General features: G+C 44.8%; 1 protein-coding gene across 1 annotated transcript in view; it reads left to right on the top strand.

Annotated features, from left to right (window-relative positions):
* The window catches only part of ARVCF (ARVCF delta catenin family member), a 294,054-nt gene that overhangs the window by 172,395 nt on the left and 94,442 nt on the right, over positions 1–27,217 (top strand). Inside the window, 1 exon segment of the mRNA XM_032228821.1 lies at positions 17,799–17,957. Within this exon segment, the coding sequence (XP_032084712.1) occupies positions 17,799–17,957 (159 nt within the window).

Below are 27,217 nucleotides of genomic sequence, written 5' to 3'. Positions count from 1 at the left end.
AATGCTTGCACAAAGGGCAGTAATTTAACAAGCTGCTGCTGCTGCTGTTATTTGCGAAGTTGTGTCCAACCCATCGCGACCCCATGGACAACATGCCTCCAGGCCTTCCTGTTCTCTGCCATCCTCTGGAGTCCATTGAAGCTCACACCGACTGCTTCGGTGACTCCATCCAGCCACCTCCTTCTCTCTTGTTCCCTTCTTCTTTTGCCCTCCATCGTTCCCAGCATGAGGCTCTTCTCCAGGGAGTCCTTCCTTCTCATCAGGTGGCCAAAATCTTTGAATTTCCTCTTCAGGATCTGGCCTTCTAAAGAGCAGTCAGGGTTGACCTCCTTTCGGACTAACTGGTTGGATCGCCTTGCAACCCAAGGGAGATAGGTAGATAGACAGGAATAGTTTGGTAGATAGGTAGATGATAGATATAGATAAATGGGTAGATACATAGGTAAGTAGATAGATAGGGATAGGTAGGTAATTAGATGGATGGATGTTCATGGCATTCACAAAATAAAAGGATTCCGCCCCCCAATCATCATTGACCCTCTGACTCTCATCTTACTCAGCCAGGATCTGTGGGAGAAGGGAGGGAAGTACTTTCTCCTTCCTTTTTTTGTTAAGTAATAAATTTTATTAAAGTTTACAAATACAAAGATAAACTAATATATAAAAAGGAAAACAGACATATTTAAGAAGTGCTAAAAGATAGATAGATGGATGAATGGATGGATGATAGGTAGATATGTTGGGAGATAGAGATAGATAGATAGATAGATAGATAGATAGATAGATAGATAGATAGATAGATAGATAGATAGATAGATAGATAGATAGATAGATAGATAGATAGATGATAGACAGACGGACAGACAGAATGACTGATGGAGCAACCTTTCCCAGCATGAGGCTCTTCTCCAGGGAATCCTTCCTTCTTATTAGGTGGCCAAAGTAGTTGAGTTTCCTCTTCAGGATCTGGCCTTCTAAAGAGCAGTCAGGGTGGATCTCCTCTAGGACTGACCGCTTGGAGTCCTTGCAGTCCAAGGGACTCGCAGGAGTCTTCTCCAGCACCAGAGTCCAACGGCCTCCATTCTTTGGCGCTCAGCCTTCCTTATGGTCCAACCGTCACAGCCATCCATTGCAACTGGGAAAACCACAGCCTTGACTAGACGCGCTTTTGTTGGCAGGGTGATGTCTCTGCTTTTTAGTATGCTGCCTAGATTCTAACAAGCTATTGTGGAGTTACAAAGAACAGGAATCATGTTTGCCTGTAAATTATGAAGAGCTCTGCAGGGTTCACAGATTAGGAGAAGCAAAGCTGGAGGGTGGTTTGTCTACTGGTCATAAAATGATTCCTGTCCCGAAGCAAAACTGGCAACGATTCCCGGGTTTTAACCTTAGCAGAATGGAGCGATTGTCCTTTAGCGTTTCCTTCATGCTCTGCTTAGGCAGAGATGGAAAGGGTAGTGAGAAGGATCTCCTGCAGCACTTTGAGCTGTACAGGCAGTCCTCGACTTATGACTAGTGTTGGGGCCAGCTTCTGTTGCTAAGCAAAGTGATTCTTAAGTGAATTGTGCCTGGTTTGGATGGCAGATGATAAGCAGCAGAACCTAATTTCTACCCAATCTTCTGTTAGGGGAAACTCACTCTGGTGTTTTGGGGTTTGATTCATTCATTTTCCTTCCTTCTTTCCTTCCTTCCTTCCATTCCTTCCTCCCTTGCTCCATTCCTCCCTCCTCCCTCCATTTACTTCATTCCTCCTTCAATCCTTCCTTCCTTCCTTTCTTCCTCCCTCCCTTCATTTCCTTTCTTCCTCCCACCCTTCCATCCCCCCTCCCTCCCTCGCTCCCTTCCTTCATTTCCTTCCTCCCTTGCTCTCTTCTTTCCTTTGTTCCCTTCCTTCCTTCCTTTCTCCCTCCCTCCATTTCCTTCATTCCTTCCTTTTCCCTCCCTCCCTTCATTTCCTTCCTCCTTCCTTCCTCTCTTCTGTCCTTCCTCCCTCACTCCCTTCCTTCATTTCTTTCCTCCCTTGCTCTCTTCTTTCCTTCGTTTCTTTCTCTGTCCCTCGCTCCCTCCTTTCCTCCCTCCATTTCCTTCATTCCTCCCTCAATTCTTCCTTCCTTCCTTCCTTCCTCCTTTTCTCTCTTTCTCCTTCTTCTCATAATTAACCCGTGGGGGATCTAGGTAGCCACTCCCCTGGATGGCCTTAAAATAAGAGTAGTTAAATTCACAGGGAAAGTCCCAACTCTTGAATGGTCTCAGTACCTCCAAATTCCAGATTTAAGGAGGCAACTGGATGGGGAGAGGCTGGTCTCCATCTCCTGCTTGTAAACATTCCCCCCTCCCCCCCAGTAGCTGGTGTCAGCCGAAGGCAGCAAAATGCTGGATTAAGGTAGACCTTTACTTCATCCAGCTGAGCTGTCCTTGTGTCTCAAAGATGTGTTTAGGGCATGCTTCCTTTGTTATTCCTGTTTCCTGCCTTTCTTCCAGAAGGCCCAAGGCGAAGCCAAGGGGGGATTTGGGGGCTTAGTGTACTTTAGTCTATCACTATCTTGTAGGGCTTTGGGGCAGTGGTGAAATCTAATGTTTTTCGCCACCGGTTCTGTGGGTGTGGCGGGGGGGGGGGTCATGTGACTAGGTGGGCGTGGCCAACTTTTTTTTTTCACTATTTAAAGCATTTCTTTCCTGCCTATTCGCTCAAACCAGCAGGAAATAAAATGCTTTAAAAAGCAGGTGAAAAGCTTCCGATGATCTCACGGAACCACACGATAGCAATAGCAATAGCAGTTAGACTTATATACTGCTTCATAGGGCTTTCAGCCCTCTCTAAGCGGTTTACAGAGTCAGCATATCGCCCCCACAGTCTGGGTCCTCATTTCACCCACCTCGGAAGGATGGAAGGCTGAGTCAACCTTGAGCCGGTGAGATTAGAATCGCTGAACTGCAGATAACAGTCAGCTGAAGTACTGCACCCTAACCACTGCGCCACCTCGATCCTTGGAAGCTTTTTTTTTTTTTACTACCGGTTCGCAAAACCAACGATGATCGTCACTACCGGTTTGGCCGAACTGGGAGGATTTCACCCCTGCTATGGGGAAGTCCAAAGGCAGGAGAAGAACCAGAAGTGCTATTTCTTAAAGGAGAAAAAGACTGCAGGTAATCCTCAATGTACAACCACAGTTGAACTCAAAATTTCTGTTCCCTAAGCAAGACAGCTAGACACTTAGAATATTTTGGACGTGTGATGCGAACAGCCGGAAAAATACGGCATCCTTCATTTAATCCTCTCCAAGGAAAGATTGAAGGCAAATGAGGTCCAGGCAGAAGAAGAACATCACGGCTTCAAAACCTAAAGGGACCAGTTTGGACAAAACTCAGCAGCACTTTTTCATTGGGCTGCTGACAAAATGATGCCAATATGATCGCCAACGTCCGATGATGGGTGTGGCAGAAGAAGAAGAGGAAGAGGAAGAAGAGGAGGAGGAAGAGGAGGAGGAGGAGGAGGAGGAAAAAAAAGAAGAAGAGGAGGAGGAGGAAGAAGATGAGGAAGAAGAAGAGGAAGAAGAGGAGGAGGAGGATGAAGAAGAAGAGGAGGAGGAGGAGGAAGAGGAAGAAGAAAAAGAAGCAGAGGCAGCAGCAAGACAGCTGTTGAGTTAATTTTGCCCCATTTCACGATCTTTCTTGCCACAGTTGTTAAGTGAATCCGGCTCACAGTTGTTAAGTGAATCCGGCTTCCCCGTTGACTTTCCTCCATCAGAAGGTCGCCAAAGAGAATCCCAGGACCCTGCAAATAGGAGCCCAGTTTCCAAGCATCCAAATTTTGATCACGTGACCAAGGGATGCCACGACGGTCGTAAGTGTGGGAAAATAGTCAAAAGGGCCTTTTTTCGGTTCTGTTGTAATTTTAAATGGTCGCTAAACAAACTGTTGTAGAGTGTAAAGGTGGAGCTCTCGTCTTGCCATCAGGAGGCTGGGAGTTCGATCCTAGGTAGAGGCAGATATTCTCTCTCTGGGAATGATGAGAATAGATCTGCTGAACAAAACTCCACACTGGTGACAGGAAGGGCATTTGGCCAGTAAATACTCATTCAGTACATTCAATTGCCCAGACTCCACCCCACAAGGGATTGTGGGGTCATTACAAGGGGAGGAGGAGGAGGATGAAACGAAATGTTGTAACTCAAGGACTATCTGTTGCTGTGCAACAATGGTTTCTTAAAATAAACCTGGCTTAGCAGCTAGCATTGGAAGAAAAAAAATTAATATATTTCTTTCAATATTGGCAGTTCTCATTAATAAATGATGGAGGACTTTCCCAGCATCAATTGATCAGTGGCTTCTAGAGGATTTGCAAAGGCTGAGCAACCATTGGGCAACCTGTTTTGCTAAAATATTATGTTGATTTTCTTTTGATTCATTCCTTCAGCTACATTCCTTGGCGCGAATGCGATCTTTATTCAGGCTCAAATGGATATTTTCATTCTTATCAGAGAACAGGGGTCCAGATAAGCCGAATCGACCGATATGTAAATAAATAAATGTAATCTCCATGTTCAACTTTGCATGTCATTAAATACCTCCTGGTGGAAGATAATAAGTGCGAGCAAATATATCTCAAGCTCCCATCGATCTGTTTGGGTACGTTTCATTTCCAGGCGCCGTAATCTGGATTTATGAAAGTTATTTCAGCAGGCATTCAAATAAGTACGAGGAGACATTAAATCTGTGTAAGAATTGCTCCCCAACCTTCGGGAAAGTGTGAATTTTGGCAGAGACCTATTGCTTTTCATGGTATGTTTTTGGCTAAAGAAAGCTTTTTGGGTCATCTGAAACAGCAGTCACCAACTGCTGGTCCATGAGAAAATTTGGGTGGACCGCAGAAAAATTATTTGCATTTTTTTATATTGCACTAAATCAGGGGTCCTCAAACTACAGCCCCTGGGATAGATACGTGCAATCAGTGGTGGGATTCAACCAGTTCGCACCACTTCACGAGAACTGGTTACTAACTTTCTGAGCAGTTAGGTGAACTGGTTGTTGAAAGAAATCATTAGGGCAGAGAACCGGTTTTTAAATTATTTGAATCCCACCACTGCGTGCAATGAATGCTTGTGTTGCTGCAGAGAGTCTCCCCCTTCGGGGTCTTTTTGTGTGGGTCGGAGGGGGGCAGAAATTCCGACTTGGGGTCTGCTTCAGCTTCCTGTTGGGGGGCTTTGGGCGAAGGCTGGAGGGAAGAACCGCTGGTGGCGAAGAGCCGGAGGGCCTCGTTCCAGTGGGACGGCATCATGGCCTGGAACTGGCTGACTATCTCAGCCCGCTGAGCCTCCAGACGCCGGTCCCTGCCCTTGCACTCCCGCAGGTCTTCCCTCTGCTTGGAAAGCCTATGCTCCTAGTCCTCAGTGAGGTGCTTCTGCTGAGCCTCCTTCTCGGTCAGATCCAACTTGAACTGAGCTCTTTTGCCAACTCTTTCTCCTGGTGGTTGCTTAGCTCCAGCAACTGCCTCCTGTTGGGGCCCTAAGGAGCCCGGGCGGGCAGGCGAGGAGTGGCTGGGAGGGGCAAGTAGAGCCTGGCAAGGCACTCCTCAACGTGAGTGGCATCAAGTTGGCTACACCCACCCAGTCACATGACCACCTAGCCACCACCCTCCAAGCTGGTCATTAGGCAGATCGTATTAGTGGTCTGTGGTATTTAAAATTTAGTGGTCCCTGAGGTCCAAAATATTGGGGAGCCTTGATCTAAAAAACACAGAATGGTGTTGCTTATTTCCCGTTTTGCCAATGCTGTATCTTGATGAAGGACTCTACGGGGTGGCTAAAAATATTCCCATTGGGAAATGCAGAGGCATCTTTCAATAGTAGTGAGGTCTTTGGTGCTCTCTGAACTTGGTGGTTTGCTTGCAGACATTTCATGACCCAACTAGGTAATGTCATCAGTGTGATGGAGTGTGGGATTTGCTGTTTATTTATATGCAGTACCTTATCCTGCCAGTGGGGGTGGGGGTGGGGTGTTCTCCTTGGTAGTTCTTTGATTATTTTATTTATTACTGGTCAAGAGGATGGCAATGTGGCTTTTAGGGTTTCCAAAAAAATACTCTGCTTCCTTCCTTCTTCCTTTCTTCCTTCCTTCCCTCCCTCCCTCCCTCCTTCCTTCCTTCCTTCCTCTTTCTTTCTTTGTCTCTGTCTCTTTCTCCTCCTCCCCTCCCCTTTCCCTTCTGTTAGTTCCGTTCCTTTCTCCTTCTCCTCTTCTCCTTCCTTTCTTCTCCCCCCTCACTCTCTTTCTCTTTTCCTCCTCCCTCCCTCCCTTTTTCTTTTCCTTTCTCTCTCTTTCTGCTCCTTCCCTCCTCTTCCCCTTCTGTTAGTTCCTTTCCCTTTCTCCTTCTCCTTCCTATTTTCCTTCCTCCCTTCCTCTCTCTTTCTCTTTCTGTCTCTTTCTTCTCCTCGCCCCCCCTTCCCCTGTTAGTTCCTTTGCCTTTCTCCTTCTCCTTCCTCTTTTCCTTCTTTCCTTTCCTCTCTCCCCCTCTCTTTTCCTCCTTCCTCCCTTTCTCTTTCCTTTTCTTTCCCTCTTTTTCTCTCTTTTTCCTCCTTCCCTCCCTTCCCCTTCTGTTAGTTTCTTTCCCTTTCTCTTTCTCCTTCCCATTTTCCTTCCTCCCTCCCTCTTTCCCTCCCTCTTTCTCTTTCCCTCTCTGTCTCTTTCTCCCCCTCCCCTCCCCCTTCTGTTAGTTTCTTTCCCTTTCTCCTTCTCCTTCCCATTTTCCTTCCTTCCTCCCTCTCTCCCTCCCTCTTTCTCTTTTCCCCCTTCCTCCCTCTTTCTCTTTCCCTCTCTGTCTCTTTCTCCCCCTCCCTTCACCCCTCTGTTAGTTCCTTTCCCTTTCTCCTTCCTCTCTTCCTTCCCTCTTTTCCTCCTCCTCCCTTTTTATTCCTCTTTCTATTTCTCTCTCTCTTTTCCTTCCTTCCTCCCTCTTTTGCCTCTCTCTCTCTCCCCTCATTTCCTCCCCTTCCCCTTCTGTTAGTTCCTTTCCCTTTCTCCTTCTCCTTCCTATTTTCCTCCCTCCCTTTTTCTTTCTCTTTCTCTCTCTCTCTCTTTCTCTTCCTTCCCTCCCCTTCCCTTTCTGTTAGTTCCTTTCCCTTTCTCCTCCCTCCCTCCCTCCCATCTTTCTCCCTCCCATTTTCCTCCCTCCCATCTTTCTCCCTCCCATTTTCCTCCTTCCCTCCCCTGGTAGTTGAAGGCAAAACATCTTCCTTCTTTTAATGGGAGGTCAAGAAAATCAATGCTAAGCCTTTCATCGTTTGGCCTCTTTATTTCCCCAGCAGAAAAGGTCTCTGGCTCCGTGATGAGAATAATTTTCTCATTGTTCCACCCAGTGTGATTGCCTCAGTCTCCCCACTCGGTGACCTGACGTGCTCTTTCCACCTCTCCCTCTCCTGGCTCCAAAACCCCAGGGAATTTGGGGGCTCCGAAGGTCAGCCAACCTGCAAACCCGCAATTTTCATATGCAATTCCAGTAGTCCTCTACTTACGACTCCAATGGAGCCCAACGTTTCTGTTTTAAGCAAGGCATTGCTTAAGTGAGTGTTTCCCCGTTTTACGGCCTTCCTTGTCCTAGTTGTTAAGTGAATCGATGCAATTGTTAATTTAGTAACACGATTCTTGAATGAATCTAGTTTCCCCACTGACTTCGCTTGTCGGAAGGTTGCAAAAGGAAATCAGGTGACCCCAGGATACAGCAATGGTCATAAGTATGAGCCCATTGCCAAACATGACCCTGCCTCCCTCCAAGTATTTTCCTTCCTTCTTCCTTCCCTCTGAATATTTTACATATTTTATTTCCTTTCTTCCTTTCTTCATTCATTCTTTCTTTCCTGCCTTTCTTCCTTCTTTCCCTTCCTTTCCTCCCTCTCTCTCCAAATATTTTTCATATTTACTTTCCTTCCTTCCTTCTTTCCTTCCTTCCTTCCCTCCCTCCGAATATTGTTCTAGTTTTCTTTCATTTCTTCCATTCTTTGTTCCTTCCTTTCCTCCCTCCAAATATTTTCCTTCCTTCTTTCCCTCCCTCCCTCCAAATATTTTTCATATTTTCCTTCCTTCCCTCCTTTCCTCCCTCCAAATATTTTTCATATTTTCTTTCCTTTCTTCCTTTCTTTGTTCTTTCCTTCCGTCTTTCCTTCCTTCCTTTCCTCCTTCCCTCTGAATATTTTTCACATTTTCTTTCCTTCCTTTGTTCTGTCTTTCCATCTTTCCTTCCTTCCTTTCCTCCCTCCCTCTGAATATCTTTCATATTTTCCTTTCTTTCTTCCCTCCCTCGCTCCCTCCCTTGAGTATTTTCCATGTCTTCCTTCCTTCTTTCCTCCCTCCTTCCCTCCCTCCCATTTTGAACATCTTTTCCTCTCAGTGTTTCCTCTTAGTAAAAGTAAAATTGCAATGATGTAAGTTTTGGGGGGCATTCTGTTTTAAACCTCTAGCCAACCATGAAAATCCATGCTTAACCTTGGGCCAGTCCTTCCCCTTCCGAAGCATTTATATTAGAGTATTATTAATATTAATAACTCTGAAAGAGAAGGACAATCAGCAGCAAAGTGGATGGACTTAGCAATGGGTAACTCTTTGGAAGAGCTGAAGTACCAGGTTGGCACAAGATTATCCTAGGCAAAACCTTTGGAGTTGCTAAAAGTCAACGTTGACAATTTGATGATTGATCGATCAATCAATCATCCATCAATAACATTCTCAGAAGGACTAATGTCTTTCAAACTGTTGTTCCCTCTCAACCCCTGACTCTTCATCTTATTTCCTCTTGGCTCAAATCCCTCAAGCAATAAATTCTTTCTTTGCGACATTAAGCCTGAGAAGAATACTAGGAGGAAAAAGGGAGGGGTCAAGTGTTGTGTTTGTTTTTTTTTTTTACTCTTTTCAAGTCTGTTTTTTTGTTGTTGTTTTGTTTTGCAACTCTTTCAAAATATATTTCGAACACAAAAAAACTCCCCACTTTGCACCCTGATCCGCCTGCGGGCAAAGCAAATCTTGAAAGCTTGGAAGGTACCCAGACATGAAATAAGTTTTAAATGAACCATAGAGCCTTCTTTAAAAAAACAACAACAACAGAATTAGTGCCGGTCTTGGAAAATGACAAACTAGGGAGATTTTTAGAACGGCGCTATCTTCCAGTCGGCAAATAGTGTTTTTTTTTTAAGGTTTTTTTTTTTTTTCATTTTTATAACCAATAACCACATGTATACTGTTACATATCCAACATTATTTGGTATTATTAAATATTAACATCAATTCGTCTTACCATCCACCCCCAAAAAAGATTATTGGCTCTTCTGCTCCCCATATACCATATTTGTACCCCGTCTATCACTTTCTTCTCCCTCTCTCCTCCTCCTCCCTACCTCCTTTCTTCCCTCTGTCCTCTTCTCTACTTCCCCTTCCTCTCTCCTTCTCCTCTCTCCCCTTTCCACTCCTTCTTTCTCTCCTCCTCTCCTATCCCTCCCTACTCCTTTCTTCCCTCTGTCATCTTCATTCTTCTACTTCCCCTTCCTCTCCTCCTCTCTCCCCTTTCCACTCCTTCTTTCTTCCCTCCTCTTCCCCCTTCCCCTCTCTCCTATCCCTCTCTCCTTCTCCTCTCTCCCTCTTTCCACTCCTCCTTCTCTCCTCCTCTTCCCCCCTTACCCTCTCTCCTCTGCCTCTCTACTTCCCCTTCCTCTCTCCTTCTCTCTCCCCTTTCCACTCCTTCTTTCTCTCCTCCTCTTCCCCACTCTCCCTACTCCCTCCCTACTCCTTTCTTCCCTATGTCATCCTTCACCTTCTCTACTTCCCTTCCTCTCCTCCTCTCTCCTCTTTCCACTCCTTCTTTCTCTCCTCCTCTTCCCCCCTTACCCTCTCTCCTTCTCTTACCTCTCCTTCTCCTCTCTCCCCTTTCCATTCCTCCTTTCTCTCCTCTCCTCCTCTTCCCCCCTTATCCTCTCTCCTATGCCTCTACTTCCCCTTCCTCTCTCCTTCTCCTCTCTCCTCTTTCCACTCCTCCTTTCTCTCCTCCTCTTCCCCCCTTACCCTCTCTCCTATGCCTCTCTACTTCCCCTTCCTCTCTCCTTCTCCTCTCTCCCCTTTCCACTCCTCCTTTCTCTCCTCCTCTCCCCCCCTACCCTCTCTCCTTACCCTCTCTTCTTCCCTTACCTCTCTTCCACACTTTTCGTCTCATTTACTTGGTGTATTTCAGCCTCTGAGCAAGCTCCATTTTATATTGATGGTATTTATAATTTCATATCTATAAACATCTTTAATATTTTGAAGAAACGAAGGGAGAAAAGTATACATATATAGCAATTATACTTTTAAACACACACACACACACCAACTTATTTTTTGGCGGAATGGGGACCTGATTACAATTCCCAGCTATTCTCTTCATAATATTGTATAGTTATACATCATTACCTGCCCCAGATTTTTAATTCTGTCTTTATAATCTCATTGTAAGTATATTTCATGTTCCCCCTCCGTTTTTCCATATCTTAACTTAGCTTACATTTAATTGTCTTCAATCCTTGCTGCACAATATTCATTACAATTCCATTGATCTGCTACGTAAAATAACAAACAATGCACACCTCACTTTGTTCATCTTCTTAAGAATTCTATACGCATCTACATTTCATATATTTTAACCTATATAGCCAAATCTTTTGCATTGGGCCTTCAGGCCTGCCACAATTTTTACTGTGGGAAATTGGGAGGGGGGATTATATGGAGAATGGGAGATATATAGTCATAATAACATTCCTTTCTCAGAGAGTCAAGGACATCTTGGCCTGCACCTGGAGTGGCGTGACTGGGAGGTATCTCCACTTTTGGACGGTGCCTGATTGGGCCATGGGATGGACATGTGGGTGCTGGGCAGGGGCTTGGACTTTTGTTTGGGCGTGGAACATCTGGAAGCTTTCAGATTCGGGTTTTCCCAGATGTGCCAATGTGACATCTCTACTAAAATGGAACTTTGAGGAACCTCAAGCTTTGGAGTCTTGTTTCATTTGGGGGGGGGGGTGATGTTACCTGGAATCCTGGCAAAGTCTCTCCAAAAGAATAAAATAAATTAGTTGGGAAATAAAATCCCTTGCTTGGCTCAGTTTTGGGGAGATTTGGTGGGCCCCAAATTTTCTTCTTTGGAGTTCTCCCGGTTTTGGGGGATCAACATCGAAGAAGAAATGAGATTTTTGAGCCTTGTATTGTAAGAGCTCATAATTGTTTCCAAACAGGATGACAGGAGAAGACCTCCACTCAACCTGAGAGGACTCTAAATCTATATATACTGTATAAAAGGCAAGGGCCAATCACTCGTCACGAAATCTCCAGAACCGTAAAGCCTACAACCTTGAAATTTGCCACGTATGTTCCTCTTGGCTTCTAGGTGCTTGTTAAGAAAGGATTTTTCGAAATGACCATCAGATCATCAGTATTCCTTATACAGTAATTAACACGCTCTGATGCTAAGGAGTTCTACTCCCCCTCCCCACCTGAAAAGAACTCTGTTCCAACTGCCAGTTGCCTCACTTTCCGTTACCTCAGTTTAAAATGGCAGATGTTCCGCTCCTTCACTCAGAAGCAGCCTGGGGCTCCTTACAGTGCTAAATGTCGGTAGCTCACCTACATGTCTACACCTTCCACCTATGGAACTGCTTCCGGAGTCAAGGCGGCGGGAGCGATATTCCCTTATGCATTTCAATCACCGACCACCACTGAGCTAATGGATTGTGAACCAAATTTCTCCTGCGTAGCCCGATCGCATAGTTTTGTTGTGAAGCACGGGTATCCAGCTACTAGTAAAAATATATGCAACAGGTTTGATCTTTCGTTGTGCCAACAAATCCTTTAAAAGTAACACTCAAGTCTTTCTAGGACAAGAACAACAATACCTGGATTGTCTCTTTCATCTTTAAATTCCATGTGTTACTGAAAGTTCTCCATTTACAGATTGCAGATTAACAGAGTTGGAAGGTACCTTGTAGGTCATCTAGTCCAACCCCACCCACCCACCCAAACAGGAGACCCTACACTATTTTTGACAGGTGGCAGTCCAGTCTCTTCTTGAAAGCTTCCAGGGATGAAGCTCCCACAACTTCTGACTCTACATGTAGTCCTTGACTTAAAGCCATTTGTTTAGTTACCATTCAGAGTTACGGCACTGAAAAAGGGGACTTACCTATGACCAGCTTTCACACTTACAACTGGTGCAGAATCCCCATGGACCTGTGATTAAAATAAACTCCAGGTAGGTTGTGTTTATAAAAGAATACAACCTTCAAAGCTTGCAATTGTTTCAAAACAAAAGGGTTTTTTTGAAGCACGTTCCTCCCCCTCTTACAATTACGAGAATTCTCCAAAACAAGAATCTCCAGAGAGTCCCATTTTTAAACTTCATATACCTTGTTGTTCTATTTAGATCAACAACCCAGGTGGGTCTTCCCACGCAGATCAAAATAGAGAGAGCTTGCCCGGACGTCATCTGTCAACATCAGCCGTGAGCGCCTTGGCTGTGGTGAAATTAATAACGCCTGTGCATTTGGGGATAAGGAGTGGGAGGAAGGAAGGCTCTTAATTTGGATCTCCAGTTAACTTTTATTGCAAATGTTGAAATCCTGTGAGATGAACCAACCCTCTCTATATTACTGGACAAAACTCTGGAGAATGTCAGCCAGGAAGGAAGGGAGGAGGAAAGATGAGAGGGAAGGAAGGACAATGAGAGGGAAGGAGGGAGGGAAGGAAGGAAGGACAATGAGAGAAAGGGAAGGAGGGAGATGAAGGAGGGATGAGAGAAAGAAAGAAAAAGAAGTGAGTATGGAAGGAAGGAAGATGGGAGGGAAGAAAGGGAGATAAGAAAAGGCGGAAGGAAGGAAGGAAGATGGAAGGGAAAGAAGGAAGGACAGTGAGTGGAAGGGAGATAAGGAAGGAAGATGGGAGGGGGGAAATGTGAAAGAAGGGAGGGAAGAAAGGACGATGGGAGAGAAAGGGCAACAAGTGGAAGGGAGATAAGGAAGGAAGGAAGATGGGAGGGAGGGGGAAGGTATGAAAGAAGGGAGGGAAGGAAGGAAAATGTGAGGGAAAGAAGGAAGGACAATAAGTGGAAGGGAGATGAGGAAGGAAGGAAGATGGGAGGGAGGGGGAAGGTGTGAAAGAAGGGAGGGAAGGAAGGAAGGGCAATGAAGGAGGGAGCAAGATGAAGGAGGGAGGGAGGAGAGGAAGAAAGAAAAAAAGAAAGAAGGTAGGATGGAAGGAAGAAAGGAAGATGGGAGGGAAGAAAGGGAGATAAGGAAAGATGGAAGGAAGGGAAAGAAGGAAGATGGGAGGGAAAGAAGGAAGGACATGGGAGGGAGGGGGAAGGTGTGAAAGAAAGGTGAGAAGGAAGGAAGGACAATGAGAGGGAAGGAGAGAGATGAAGGAAGGAGAGAGAAAGAAAGAGAAGGAAGGAAGGAATCACTCTTGAAAACTGGAATGAGCCCAGATCAAATCCTTCGAAAGAGTCACATTGCAAATGCCCATCACATCCCTGAATTGTATCCAGCTCTTTCTAAATCAATTGACCGAGGCGCTTTGGAGATTGACTTTGAAAGATTGAACTCCCTTGGAACGGAATCTCTGAATTTCTGCCAGGGCAGTAATACAACCAGCCTCCTTGCTGAGTTCAGTAGAAGGAATGTGGAGAGAGCAGGGATTTAAGAGGGATGTCCTTTCCTCCCATCTCAAGGGTTGTGAAGTGTGAAGAAGAATGATGACAAATGGAGACCGGTTCAAGAGTGATGCATATCATAGAGTCCGAGGGCTGGAAGGGACCTTGGAGGTCTTCTACTCCAACCCTCTGCCTATGTCAGGAGTCCTCATAACAATCCTGGACAAATGGGGATGGAACACCCATAACTTCTGGAAGGAAGCCATTCCATTGATTAGTCCTTCTCAGTGCCACAACATGTCCAGGTTTTTCCAATATTTGAGGGGCTGCCATGGAGAAGAGGGCGTCAAGCTGTTTTCCAAGGCACCCGAAGGCCAGCCAAGGAAAAATGGATGGAAACTGATCAAAGGGAGAGAACAATCATCCAATGGAACAGAAGTTGCTTTCAGACGTTGTGGGAGCTTCATCCGTGGAGGCTTTCAAGAGGAGACTGGACTGCCATTTGTCAGAAATGGTGTAGGGTCTCCTGCTTGGGTAGGGGGTTGGAGTAGATGACCTACAAGGTCCCTTTCAACTCTGTTAATCTGTAACCGATTAGGGGACTGAATGCTAAAGCATACGATGAACAGTTACAGGAACGGGCATGGCTAATCTAGTGAAGAGAAGGACCAGGGGAGACATGATAGAAGACTTCCAATATTTGAGGAGCTGCCACAGAGAGGAGGGGGTCAAGGCCAGACAAAGAAGAATGGATGGAAAGTGAAGAAGGAGAGATTCAACCTGGAAATAAAGAAAGATTTTCTGACAGTGAGAACCATCAACCCATGGAACAGAAGTTGCCTTCAGAAGTTGTGGGATCTTCATCACTGGAGGCTTTCAAGAAGAGATTGGACTGCCATTTCATGGGGATGGTGTAGGGTCTCCTTCTTGGGTGGGGGATTGGACTAGATGACTTACAAGGTCCCTTCCAACTCTGTTAATCTGAATCTATCTAAGATGATCAAAGGTCTGGAGACTAAAACCTACGATGAACGGTTGCAGGAACTGGGCATGGCTAGTCTAGTGAAGAGAAGGACCAGGGGAGACAGGAGAGCATTCTCCCAATATTTGAGGTGCTGCCACAGAGAGGAGGGGGTCAAGCTATTTTCCAAAGCACCCAAAGGCCAGACAAGGAAGAATGGATGGAAACTGACCAAGGAGAGATTCAACCTGGAAATAAGGAGAAATTTCCTGACAGTGAGATCAATCCACCCATGGAACAGAAGTTGCCTTCGGAAGTTGTGGGAGCTTCATCCCTGGAGGCTTTCAAGAAGAGACTGGACTGCCATCTGTCAGAAATGGTGTAGGGTCTCCTGCTTGGGCGGGGGGTTGGGCTAGATGACCTACAAGGTCCCTTCCAACTCTGTTAATCCAATCTAAAGTTGGATCTTTTTTTGAGGAGTTTCTGTCCATTATTTCTCGTCCTGTTTCTGGTGCTAGGGAGAATAAATTAGCCCCCCCTTCCTTGTGACAGCCCCTTGTGTGCTTGAGAGAAGCCTTCAACTATGAGTAACACCACTAAGTAACTCCATAGATTTAGAATCCGGTATTCCGCCGAGCATTTGTTATTTGGAGGTGTCATATCTATGAACGTAGCGTCTTGACCTAAGGAGGGGAGACGGCATCGAAATTGCTTTTAAATATGACAAAACCATTTCTTCTGAATAAGCAGTAAATGAGGCCTTTGAAACATAGCCATTTCCTGCAGTTATGGAGTGCATCCATTAGGACGACAGCGTGGCCCCCTCGGTCAGCTTAACCTCAAAAGTGTGAGCATTAAAGAGAAAACTCTAGACAACCAAGGAGAAAAATGCATAGATGAGGTTTTTTTTTTAAAAATGCCAGCATTAAGAAAACGTACAGAAGGGAGAAGTGTTGTGGCCCGCTGGCGGCCGGCAGAGCTGGCAGCAGAGTCAGACAGTGAGGAGGTTGGGGAGGAACATGGGCCAGTCCTGGAGTCTGGGGAAGGCGCTGATGAGGGCTCTGCGTCGGAGGCAGAGAGGGAGCCAGACAGCAGTGAGGCAGAAGAACAGCTGGAGCCTATTACCAGTATGTGCATGCGTAGAGCTGCCAGAAGACAAGAACAACTAAGAAAGCAGGGTCGACTTAAGAGTAAAGCCCCACCTTAGAGGTGAATGGCCCCTCCTATAGGAAACAAAAGAGGAGCGAATGGGGAGGGGGCTTTTGCAGGAAACAATTCATTCCTTTGGTCGGTTCGAGTAGAAAGTTCTGTTTGTGACTATAAGAGACTCGGTGCCAAGTATTGCCTTGCCCCATGTTTGGAAACTAGCTACCTGGCAGCTCTCCAAGCAAGATAAGGTGCGTGTGGATAAACATTCCTCTGAAAGACTGTTTGCCAAGCCTTGCTGACTATGAATGAAAGGAATTCACAGTCGTGTAAATAAAAGGGGTTTTGCTGGGACCAAGACTCTGCTTCATGCTTTTTAAGGAAGCCTGGGTCAGAACAGGAAGGAAGGAGTGTCTTTAGCCAAATGAACCCCAAAATGCTGCAAATGTTCAGTTGATTTTTTTCTGAATAATAATAGTACAGGTAATTCCTTAAAAATTGAGCCCCAAATTTATGTTGCTAAGCAAGACTGTTGTTAAGTGAATCCTGCCATTGCTAAGTTAGGAACACTGTTGTTAAGTGAATTTGGTTTCCCCCTTGACTTTGCTGCTCAGAAGGTCGCCGAAGAGAATCATATGAAACTGGGGCACTGCAACCTTCATAAATATGAGTCAGTTGCCAAGCATCTGAATTTTGAACACGTGACCACGGGGATGCTGCGACGGTCATAAATGTGAAAAATCATCCTCAGTCCCTTTTTCCAGTGCTGTTGTAATTTTGAACGGTCATTAAATGGATGGTTGTAAGTTAAAGATGCCTTGTAATTGACGAAATCCCCCATTGGTCAATTGCACAAGGCAGCTTTATTCGGAACAACTTACATCCTGCAATGAGACGTTTAACACCATCAAACATCCACATCTGTGTGTCATTCCCAGGTCTTTAAGAAGGCAGACAAAAATGCCAGATCCAGTCTGAACATCTGGCTGACTCCACCGTGAACCATAATAACAATAATCTTTGCAAAATGTTGTCGGTGCGTTAAGAAATGTGCCAGGAAATGAAAGTAAATTCACCCATCTCCTCTCACTTATGACTTTATGCCTGTAACTTTGTTGCTTGTATCCTTACGATTTATATTGATTGTTTCCTCGTATGATTTGATTGCTTATTTGTACCCTATGACTATCATTAAGTGTTGTACTTTATGATTCGTGACGTATCTTTTCTTTTATGTACGCTGAGAGCATATGCACTAAGACAAATTCCTTGTGTGTCCAATCACACTTGGCCAATAAAGAATTCTATTCTATTCTCTTCACTTCTCTTCTCTTCTCCTATTCTATTCTATTCTATTCTAATTTCTATTCTATTCTTTCTATTCTATCCTGTCCTGTCCTGTCCTGTCCTATCTTATCCTATTCTTATTCTTATTCTATATTCTATTCTATATATTCCATTCCATTCTATTCTGATTCCTACTCCTATTCTATTCTATTACATTACATTACATTACATTATATTATATCCTATTCTTTCTGTGCCATGCTATGCTATTCTATGCTATTATATTCTATTCCCTATGCTGTGCTGTTCTGTTCTATTTTATTTTATTCTTTCTATGCCATGCTATTCTATTCTATGCTATTATATTCTATTATATCCTATTCTTTCTGTGCCATGGCTATGCCATGCTATGCTATGCTATTCTATTCTATTCTATTCTATTCTATTCCCTATGCTATTATATTCTATTCCCTATGCTGTTCTATTCTGTTCTATTCTAGTCTTTCTATGCCATGCCATGATATGACATGCTATGCTATGCTATCTATGCTATTCTATGCTATTATATTCTATTCCTTATGCTGTGCTGTTCTGTTCTCTTCTATTCTATATGCTACGCTATGCTATGAGTTTTGGGGGCAGTTTTGGTTCTGACTCGGGCAAGCGCTTATACCCTTCTTAAATTTTATCATAGGGTTGCTCCCCTCCTTTTCAGGTGAAGGTTTTGAGATCTTCCCTTTCTTTCTTCTCCAGGAGCAAAGCCCCAGCAACCAGACCTCTATAGCAATGATGCAGGAGCCCCAAGAGAAGGTAGAGGAGACGGTGACCGTCGAAGAAGACCCTGGTACCCCCACGTCTCATGTTTCTATTGTGACTTCAGAAGATGGGACCACCAGAAGGACGGAGACAAAGGTAGGAAGTGATGGTTGCAACCTAGGGCTGGAAGGGACCTTGGAGGTCAACCGTTGCCGACCACAGATTTAACTCAGCTTCTGAATTAACCTCTAAGAGAAAATATTTGCAGCTCGGGATTGAACTGTGGGGTTTTGCTGCTCACAACCAAACTCAGAGAGCACCAAGGACCCCACAGAATTAACCTTTAAGACTCTGAGCTTGTTGATCAGAAAGGTCGGCAGTTCGGCAGTTCAAATCCCCAGTGCCGCATAACGGCTCCTGTGACTTGTCCCAGCTTCTGCCAACCTAGCAGTTCGAAAGCAAGTAAAAAATGCAAGTAGACAAATAGGAACCACCTTTGGTGGGAAGGGAACAGCGTTCCGTGCGCCTTCGGCATTGAGTCATGCCATTCACATGACCACGGAGACGTCTTTGGACAGCGCTGGCTCTTTGGCTTTGAAACGGAGATGAGCACCGCCCCCTAGAGTCGGGAACGGCTAGCATGCATGTGGGGGGGAACATTTACCTTAAAGGAGGGTGAATACAGGTGAATATAGTTTGTATATACAGGCAGTTCTCAACTTACAACCCCAAATTAAGCCCCAAATTTCTGATGCTGAGATAGTTGTTAAGTGAGCTTTGCCCCATTTTATGACATTTCTTGCCACAGTTGTTAAGTAAATCACAGCAATGGTTCTGTTAGTAACACAGTTGTTAAGTGAATTTGGTTTCCCCATTGACTCTGCTTGTTAGAAGGTCGCAAAAGTGGATTACATGACCCAAGGACACCGCAACTGTCATAAGTACATGCCAGTTGCCAAGCATTTGCATTTCGATCACTTGACCAAGGGGATGCAGCAAAGTACGTGTGACAAATGGCCTCAACTCACTTTTTTCGGTGCTATTGTAACTTCGAATGGTCACTAAACGAATGGTTATAAGTTGAGGGCTACCTGTACAGCCATAGTGGCTCTTCTTAAAATTTGAAGGAGGAGGGGGTGAGAGTTTGTGGGTGGGGCCAGTATGCAAATTAGTCAAGTTTTTTCTCATGACTGACACTCAGGATGTCCTTTCCACTCAAGGGTCAATATTTTCCTTTGCTTTTTTTATTCTTTCACACCCAAGTGAAATTTAAGATCGAAGTGGAATGTTGATGTTCTTTTGTTTAGACTGTTTTCGGCAATGGGGCAGAAACCAAATCCATAGGCCCAAGATGGGGAACCTGTGGCCTGGATGCCAGAGGTGGCATGCAGAACCCTCTCTGTGGGCATGCGTGCCATTGCCAGTTGCTTTTCCGGTTGCCACCGGCCAGCTGGTCATCATGGGCGCCAGAGTGCTGGAAAATGCCCTGAAAATGCCCAAACAACATTTTTGGGGCATTTTTTATGAGCATTTTTAAAAAAACAAACTTTTACAAATATTTAGTTCCCCCCCCATCCTCCCCCCTAACCCCCCCCACCTTCCCCCTCCTCCCGACTTCCCAGAAGGGTATACAGGGTATAAATCTTTAACAAAAACAGTTTAAGATACACTTTAAAAAAATCCCCAAAAAATAGTTAATAATGTCTTTCAATTGAGCTTTAGCTCCTCCTTGCTGGACTAGCTCTGGACAATTTATAATTCCTGGTCTCTAATCATAAGCTATCTGGAATTTCTTAGTCCCATATTTGTTTTGAGTATAGTCAATCCATCTTTTTCACTCCAGTTTGTATCTCTCGTTGGAATGGTCCTTGAGATATGCAGATATTTTGGCCATCTCGGCTAGGTTTGTTACTTTCAATGTCCATTCTTGAATAGTAGGCAAATCTTCCTTCTTCCAATATTGCGCCACCAACAATCTAGCTGCAGTTATTAAGTGCAAAATCAGATTAGTCTCTACATCTGTACAATCAGTAATTATACCTAACAAAAGTAACTGAGGGGTAAACTTTATCCTTTTTTAAAGAACAATTTGCATAATCCACCATATTTTTATCCAAAATGCTTTAACCTTTTTGCAAGTCCACCATATGTGAAAATAGGTAGCGTCCACACAATCACATCTCCAGCATTTAGGATATAAATTCGGATACATAGAAGCCAATTTTTTAGGATCTAAATGCCATCTATAAAACATCTTATAAAAGTTTTCTCTCAATTTTTGGGGCATTTTCCAGGCCATTTTCTCGCTGTTTTCCAAGCCATTTCCAGGCTGATTTTTGGACCATTTTTGGGGCCAAAAAAATGCCCCACAAACCAGCCAAAAACACGAATGCGTGAGTCAGCCTGCTGGTCTTCAGGTTTTTGCTGCTCCAACATGCACACGTGCACAGACGTTCTGGTTTGGGCACTTGGTGCCAAAAAGGTTTGCCATCACTGCCATAGGCTTCAGGGCACTTCGGTTGCCTTCTCTCGGTGTCCAGCGTCAAAGTCTAAATCAGTCTAAATTGGTACTTCTGGTTTTTTTTTTTTTGGAAGACTGCAAACAAAATAACTACCGTAAAAGGTGCCAATAAATTACCTGGATTGTGTAGCAGAGAACGGAAGTGTTTTTCTCAGCATGATTAGAGTGGGGGGGTCTCTCCGGAAGCTGGTGGGAGACCGTGATAAGAGGTGAAGGAATAAATCAGAAGTGGAAAAAAGAAAGAAACGTTGCTGGATAAACGCTGTCTGGCTGTGGAGCAGATGTTCTCAAATGGGAGTTTATTTTAGAAGCGGTTGACGCATTTTGGAAGGTGTTTATTTTGCTTTTGGGCCAAGAAGTAAACAAGGTGAGGAAGAGGTGGGGGCGGAGTTATGGGAAAGGGGGGAGGGCATGGAAGAGAAGAAGATAAAGAGGAGGTCTCATTCCCGTGATGGCAAACTTATGGCACACGAGCCAAAGGTAGCATGCAGAGCCCTCTCTGTGGGCACATGCGCCGTCGCCAGCTGCTCTTCTGGTTTCTGGCATGAGCATGCGTGCTGGCCAGGTGATCTCCATGCGCAGCGGAGCGCCAGAAACCAATCACCAGGAGACTGTGAGTTGTAGTCCCGCCTTAGGCATGAGAACCAGGTGGATCTCTTTGGACCAATCACTAGGAGACTGTGTGTTCTAGTCCCGCCTTAGGCGTGAAAACCAGGTGGATGACTTTGGACCAATCACCAGGAGACTGTGAGTTCTAGTCCTGCCTTAGGCATGAAAACCAGGTGGATGACTTTGGATCAATCGCTAGGAGACTGTGAGTTCTAGTCCCGCTTTAAGTGGGAAAACCAGGTGGATGACTTTGGACCAATCGCAAGGAGATTGTGAGTTCTAGTCCCGCCTTAAGTGGGAAAACCAGGTGGATGACTTTGGACCAATCGCAAGGAAACTGTGAGTTCTAGTCCCGCCTTAAGTGGGAAAACCAGGTCGATGACTTTGGATCAATCGCTAGGAGACTGTGAGTTTTAGTCCCACCTTAAGTGGGAAAACCAGGTGGATGACTTTGAACCAATCGCAAGGAGACTGTGAGTTCTAGTCCTGCTTTAGGCATGAAAACCAGGTGGATGACTTTGGACCAATAGCTAGGAGACTGTGAGTTCTAGTCCTGTCTTAGGCATGAAAACCAGGTGAATGACTTTGGATCAATCGCTAGGAGACTGTGAGTTCTAGTCCCGCCTTAAGTGGGAAAACCAGGTGGATGACTTTGGACCAATCGCAAGGAGACTGTGAGTTCTAGTCCAGCCTTAAGTGGGAAAACCAGGTGGATGACTTTGGACCAATCGTAAGGAGACTGTGAGTTCTAGTCCCGCCTTAAGTGGGAAAACCAGGTGGATGACTTTGGACCAATCGCAAGGAGACTGTGAGTTCTAGTCCTGCCTTAGGCATGAAAACCAGGTGGATGACTTTGGACCAATCGCAAGGAGACTGTGAGTTCTAGTCCTGCCTTAGGTATGAAAACCAGGTGGATGACTTTGGACCAATCGCTAGGAGACTGTGAGTTCTAGTCCTGTCTTAGGCATGAAAACCAGGTGGATGACTTTGGATCAATCGCTAGGAGACTGTGAGTTCTAGTCCCGCCTTAAGTGGGAAAACCAGGTGGATGACTTTGGACCAATCGCAAGGAGACTGTGAGTTCTAGTCCCTCCTTAAGTGGGAAAACCAGGTGGATGACTTTGGACCAATCGCAAGGAGACTGTGAGTTCGAGTCCCGCCTTAAGTGGGAAAACCAGGTGGATGACTTTGGATCAATCTCTAGGAGACTGTGAGTTCTAGTCCCGCCTTAAGTGGGAAAACCAGGTGGATGACTTTGGACCAATCGCAAGGAGACTGTGAGTTCTAGTCCCGCCTTAAGTGGGAAAACCAGGTGGATGACTTTGGATCAATAGCTAGGAGACTGTGAGTTTTAGTCCCACCTTAAGTGGGAAAACCAGGTGGATGACTTTGGACCAATCGCAAGGAGACTGTGAGTTCTAGTCCTGCCTTAGGCATGAAAACCAGGTGGATGACTTTGGACCAATCGCTAGGAGACTGTGAGTTCTAGTCCTGTCTTAGGCATGAAAACCAGGTGGATGACTTTGGATCAATCGCTAGGAGACTGTGAGTTCTAGTCCCGCTTTAAGTGGGAAAACCATGTGGATGACTTTGGACCAATCGCAAGGAGACTGTGAGTTCTAGTCCCGCCTTAAGTGGGAAAACCAGGTGGATGACTTTGGACCAATCGCAAGGAGACTGTGAGTTCTAGTCCTGCCTTAGGCATGAAAACCAGGTGGATGACTTTGGACCAATCACTAGGAGACTGTGAGTTCTAGTCCCGCTTTAAGTGGGAAAACCAGGTGGATGACTTTGGACCAATCGCAAGGAGACTGTGAGTTCTAGTCCCGCCTTAAGTGGGAAAACCAGGTGGATGACTTTGGATCAATCGCAAGGAAACTGTGAGTTCTAGTCCCGCCTTAAGTGGGAAAACCAGGTGGATGACTTTGGATCAATCGCTAGGAGACTGTGAGTTTTAGTCCCGCCTTAAGTGGGAAAACCAGGTGGATGACTTTGAACCAATCACAAGGAGACTGTGAGTTCTAGTCCTGCCTTAGGCATGAAAACCAGGTGGATGACTTTGGACCAATCGCTAGGAGACTGTGAGTTCTAGTCCCGCTTTAAGTGGGAAAACCAGGTGGATGACTTTGGACCAATCGCAAGGAGACTGTGAGTTCTAGTCCCACCTTAAGTGGGAAAACCAGGTGGATGACTTTGGATCAATCGCTAGGAGACTGTGAGTTCTAGTCCCGCCTTAAGTGGGAAAACCAGGTGGATGACTTTGGACCAATCGCAAGGAGACTGTGAGTTCTAGTCCCGCCTTAAGTGGGAAAACCAGGTGGATGACTTTGGACCAAACGCAAGGAGACTGTGAGTTCTAGTCCCGCCTTAAGTGGGAAAACCAGGTGGATGACTTTGGATCAATCGCTAGGAGACTGTGAGTTTTAGTCCCGCCTTAAGTGGGAAAACCAGGTGGATGACTTTGGACCAATCGCAAGGAGACTGTGAGTTCTAGTCCTGCCTTAGGCATGAAAACCAGGTGGATGACTTTGGACCAATCGCTAGGAGACTGTGAGTTCTAGTCCTGCCTTAGGCATGAAAACTAGGTGGATGACTTTGGACCAATCGCTAGGAGACTGTGAGTTCTAGTCCCACCTTAGGCATGAAAACCAGGTGGATGACTTTAGCCCAATCACTAGGTAATGGTGAGTTTTAATCCCTCCTTAAGGCATGAAAGCCAGCTGGGTAACATTGGACCAATCACCAGGAGATGGTGAGTTGTTGACCCATCTTAGCCATGAAAGCTGACCAGTCCTAAGTGACTTTCCCAGTACGGTTGTAACTTTGAACAGTCGCTAAACGAACGTTTATAAGTTGAGGACTACCTACAGGAAAACAATCTGTGCCCTCATGGGTATTTTTCCCCCACCAATAAATTTTTAAAGACATGGTTCCCAAAAGATGGAGAAGATGTTGAAGGAGCTGAGAAAAGAGGCTTTCAAGAAGAGACTGGAGAGCCACCTGTCAGAAAAGGTGTAGGGTCTCCTGCTTGGGCAAGGGTTTGGACTAGATGACCTAAAGGTCCCTTCCAACTTTGTTAATTTGAATCTATCTAAGATGATCAAAGGCCTGGAGACTAAAACCTGAAGAACAGTTGTAGGAACTGGGTATGGCTAGTCTAGTGAAGAAAAGGACCAGGGGAGACAGGAGAGCAGTCTCCCAATATTTGAGGGGCTGCCACAGAGAGGAAGGGGGTCAAGCTATTTTCCAAGGCACCCGAAGGCCAGAGAAGGAATAATGGATGGAAACTAACCAAGGAGAGATTAAACCTGGAAATAAGGAGGAATTTCCTGACAGTGAGAACAACCAACTAACAGAACAGAAGTTGCCTTCGGAAGTTGTGGGAGCTTCATCATTGGAGGCTTTCAAGAAGAAACCGGACTGCCATCTGTCAGAAATGGTGCAGGGTCTCCTGCTTGGGCAGAGGGGGTTGGACTAGATGACCTACAAGGTCCCTCTGTTAATCTATAAATCTGTAAAGAAAAGTTTGGCATTTTGTATTTTTTAAAAATGGCTGTGCTTTCCACAGTGACATCGTCATTACTCCGTAGAATTCTTTGTCAGTAGACGTGTTGACAGCTCCCAGCCTTTCATGTCTTTCATAAGGGATTACGGACCTTTGTAGATGACAGACCCAGGGAAGGCAACCTGCTGTGATAACTACATATTCCATCCGAGATGAAATGAAGCTACTGAATTGAAGTCCCCCAGAGAACAAAAAGATAAAGAGATGCCCTGTTTGGAGTTTCTGATGAGACAAATTCTTCTCCCCTCACCTCCCCAGGAGACCCTCTTTGTAACTCGCTTGCAAAAAAAAAGTATATTTTGCAATTTGCATTTTTAAAAAATTCTCTCCCTTTCGTATCGATTACGATAAACATACGATGAATGGTTGCAGGAACCGGGCATGGCTAATCTAGTGAAGGGAAGGACTGGGGGAGACAGGATAGCAATGTTCCAATATTTGAGAGGCTGCCACAGAGAGGAAGGGGGTCAAGCTATTTTCCAAAGCACCCGAAGGCCAGACGAGGAATAATGGATGGAAACTGATCAAGGAGAGATTCAACCTGGAAATGAGGAATTTTCTGACAGTGAGAATAATCAACTCATGGAAGAGAAGTTGCCTTCAGAAGTTGTGGGAGCTTCATCACTGGAGGCTTTCAAGAATAGAATAGAATAGAAATGGAATATGAATAGAATAGAATGGAATAGAATAGAAACAACAGAATAGAGTAGAATAGAATAGAAATGGAATATGAATAGAATAGAATAGAAAAGAAAAGAATAGGATAGAATAGAAACAACAGAAGAGAGTAGAGTAGAATAAAATAGAATAAATAGAATAAATAGAATAAATAGAATAAATAGAATAAATAGAATAAATAGAATAAATAATAGAATAAATAGAATAACAGAGTTGGAAGGAACTTTAGAGGTCTTCAACCCCCCCGCTTAGGCAGGAAGCCCTACACCACTACAGACAAATGGTTCTCCAATCTCTTCTTAAAAACTTCCAGTGTTGGAGCATTCACAACTTCCGGAGGCAAGTTGTTTCATTGAGTAATTATTCTGACGGTCAGGAAATTGTTCTAACTATCAGGCTACTAGACCTTGAGCTAAATCAAAAGATGAATCCAGAACACCAAATTGGTGGGAACGCAAAGAGGGGCAACGTGAGCAAGTTCATGCTTTAATACCCAGGCATCTTTTCATTTTCTTTCCGTCTATTTCTCGCTTGGTATTCATAAGCAACAATGCGGTGGAGGTTTTAATATTAAGCTCAAGGATTCACGTTCTTTTTTCTTTTCACGTTGCAAAACAATTCCAGGTGCATTGCAACTTCTTCAGCATGATCTGTCCATCCTCTCTCCATTTACATCACACCATCATATTTAACCCCGATACACATTTTCTATTTTCAACTATTTAATGCACTCTCGTCCTTACAGTGCTAATTGCCTCCAGTCCCTGTTGTGTAAATAGCACAGCGCTTGGGTATTATTTGTGTTTTCTAATGCAATATTTTTTTTTAAAAAAAGTGGGAGATAAAAGCTCAACAGAGGACCTTACTTAAGCCTTGTGCTTCAGATGAATAGTAGGCAGACCTCTTCGGGTGCTATCTGCTAGATAAAGCCAGGCCGGCCAATGGATGATAGGCAGGGCCCAGAATAGCCATGTAACTGATAAGAAGCATGTTTACAGTCACAATTATCACAACGGCAAGGGATACGGGGCTGTTATCTTTTCCCATTAAAATGACAGGGAAGCCTTTTTCGATAATAGCAAGCTTCCTATTTAGGAAAGACCAAATTCCTGCTGAATACCTCACTTGAATGCAAATTCCTTCCTTTTCTTTCTTTCTTTCTTTTTCTTTCCCTCCCTCCTTCCTTCTTTCCTTTCCTCTTTCCTTCCTTCTTTGCTTCCTTCCTTCCCTCTTTCTTTCTCTTTCTTTCTTTCTTTCTTTCTTTCATTTCTTTCTTTCCTTCCCTCCCTCCCTTCTCTCATTTTCCTTCCTTCCCTCCCTTTCTCCTTCCTTCCTTCTTTCCTTCCTTGTTTCTTTCCTCCCTCCCTTCCTTTTTTCTTTCTTTCTTTCTTTCTTTCTTTTTCTTTCTTTCCTTCTTCCTTCCTTCTTTCTCTCCCTCCTTCTTTCCTTCCTTGTTTTCCTTCCTTCCAACTTACTTACTTCCTCCCTTTCTTTCATTCATTCTTTCTCTTTTCTCCCTCCCCCCTTCCTTTTTCCTTCCTTCCCCCCCCTCTTTCCTTTTCCTTCCTTTCTTCCTTCTTTCTCTCCCTCCCTCCTTCCTCCTTTTCCTTCCTTCCCTCTTTCTTTCTTTCTTTCTTTCTTTCTTTGTTTCCTTCCCTCTTTCTTTCTTTTTTCTTTCTTTCTTGACATTTTTGAGCCACCCTTCTCCCTCAAAGTGGGACACTGGGCAGTGTACAATAAATAAATAAATTCAAGGTAAACTAACAATCTCAAAGTTGTTTGACATTCCTTGACACTGATTATGGAATTTGCCGGTTCCCTGTAAGTCATCCAGGTTTTTTGGCTTTAAAGAGGGAATTGAAGGCACACCTGTTTTGACATAGCTGGCACCCAGAAGGTGCATATGCCATTTACTGAATAGCAATAGCACTTTGACTTCTATACCACTTCACAGGCCTTTACAGCCCTCTCTAAGCAGTTTACAGAGTCAGCCTCTTTCCCCCAACAATCTGGGTCCTCGTTTTACCACCCTCGGAAGGACGG

The sequence above is a fragment of the Thamnophis elegans genome, chromosome 13 (assembly GCF_009769535.1).
Source record: "Thamnophis elegans isolate rThaEle1 chromosome 13, rThaEle1.pri, whole genome shotgun sequence".
Taxonomy (NCBI): domain Eukaryota; kingdom Metazoa; phylum Chordata; class Lepidosauria; order Squamata; family Colubridae; genus Thamnophis; species Thamnophis elegans.
The sequence above is the reverse complement of the archived record's forward strand: the minus strand, read 5'-3'. Positions and strand labels throughout refer to the sequence as shown.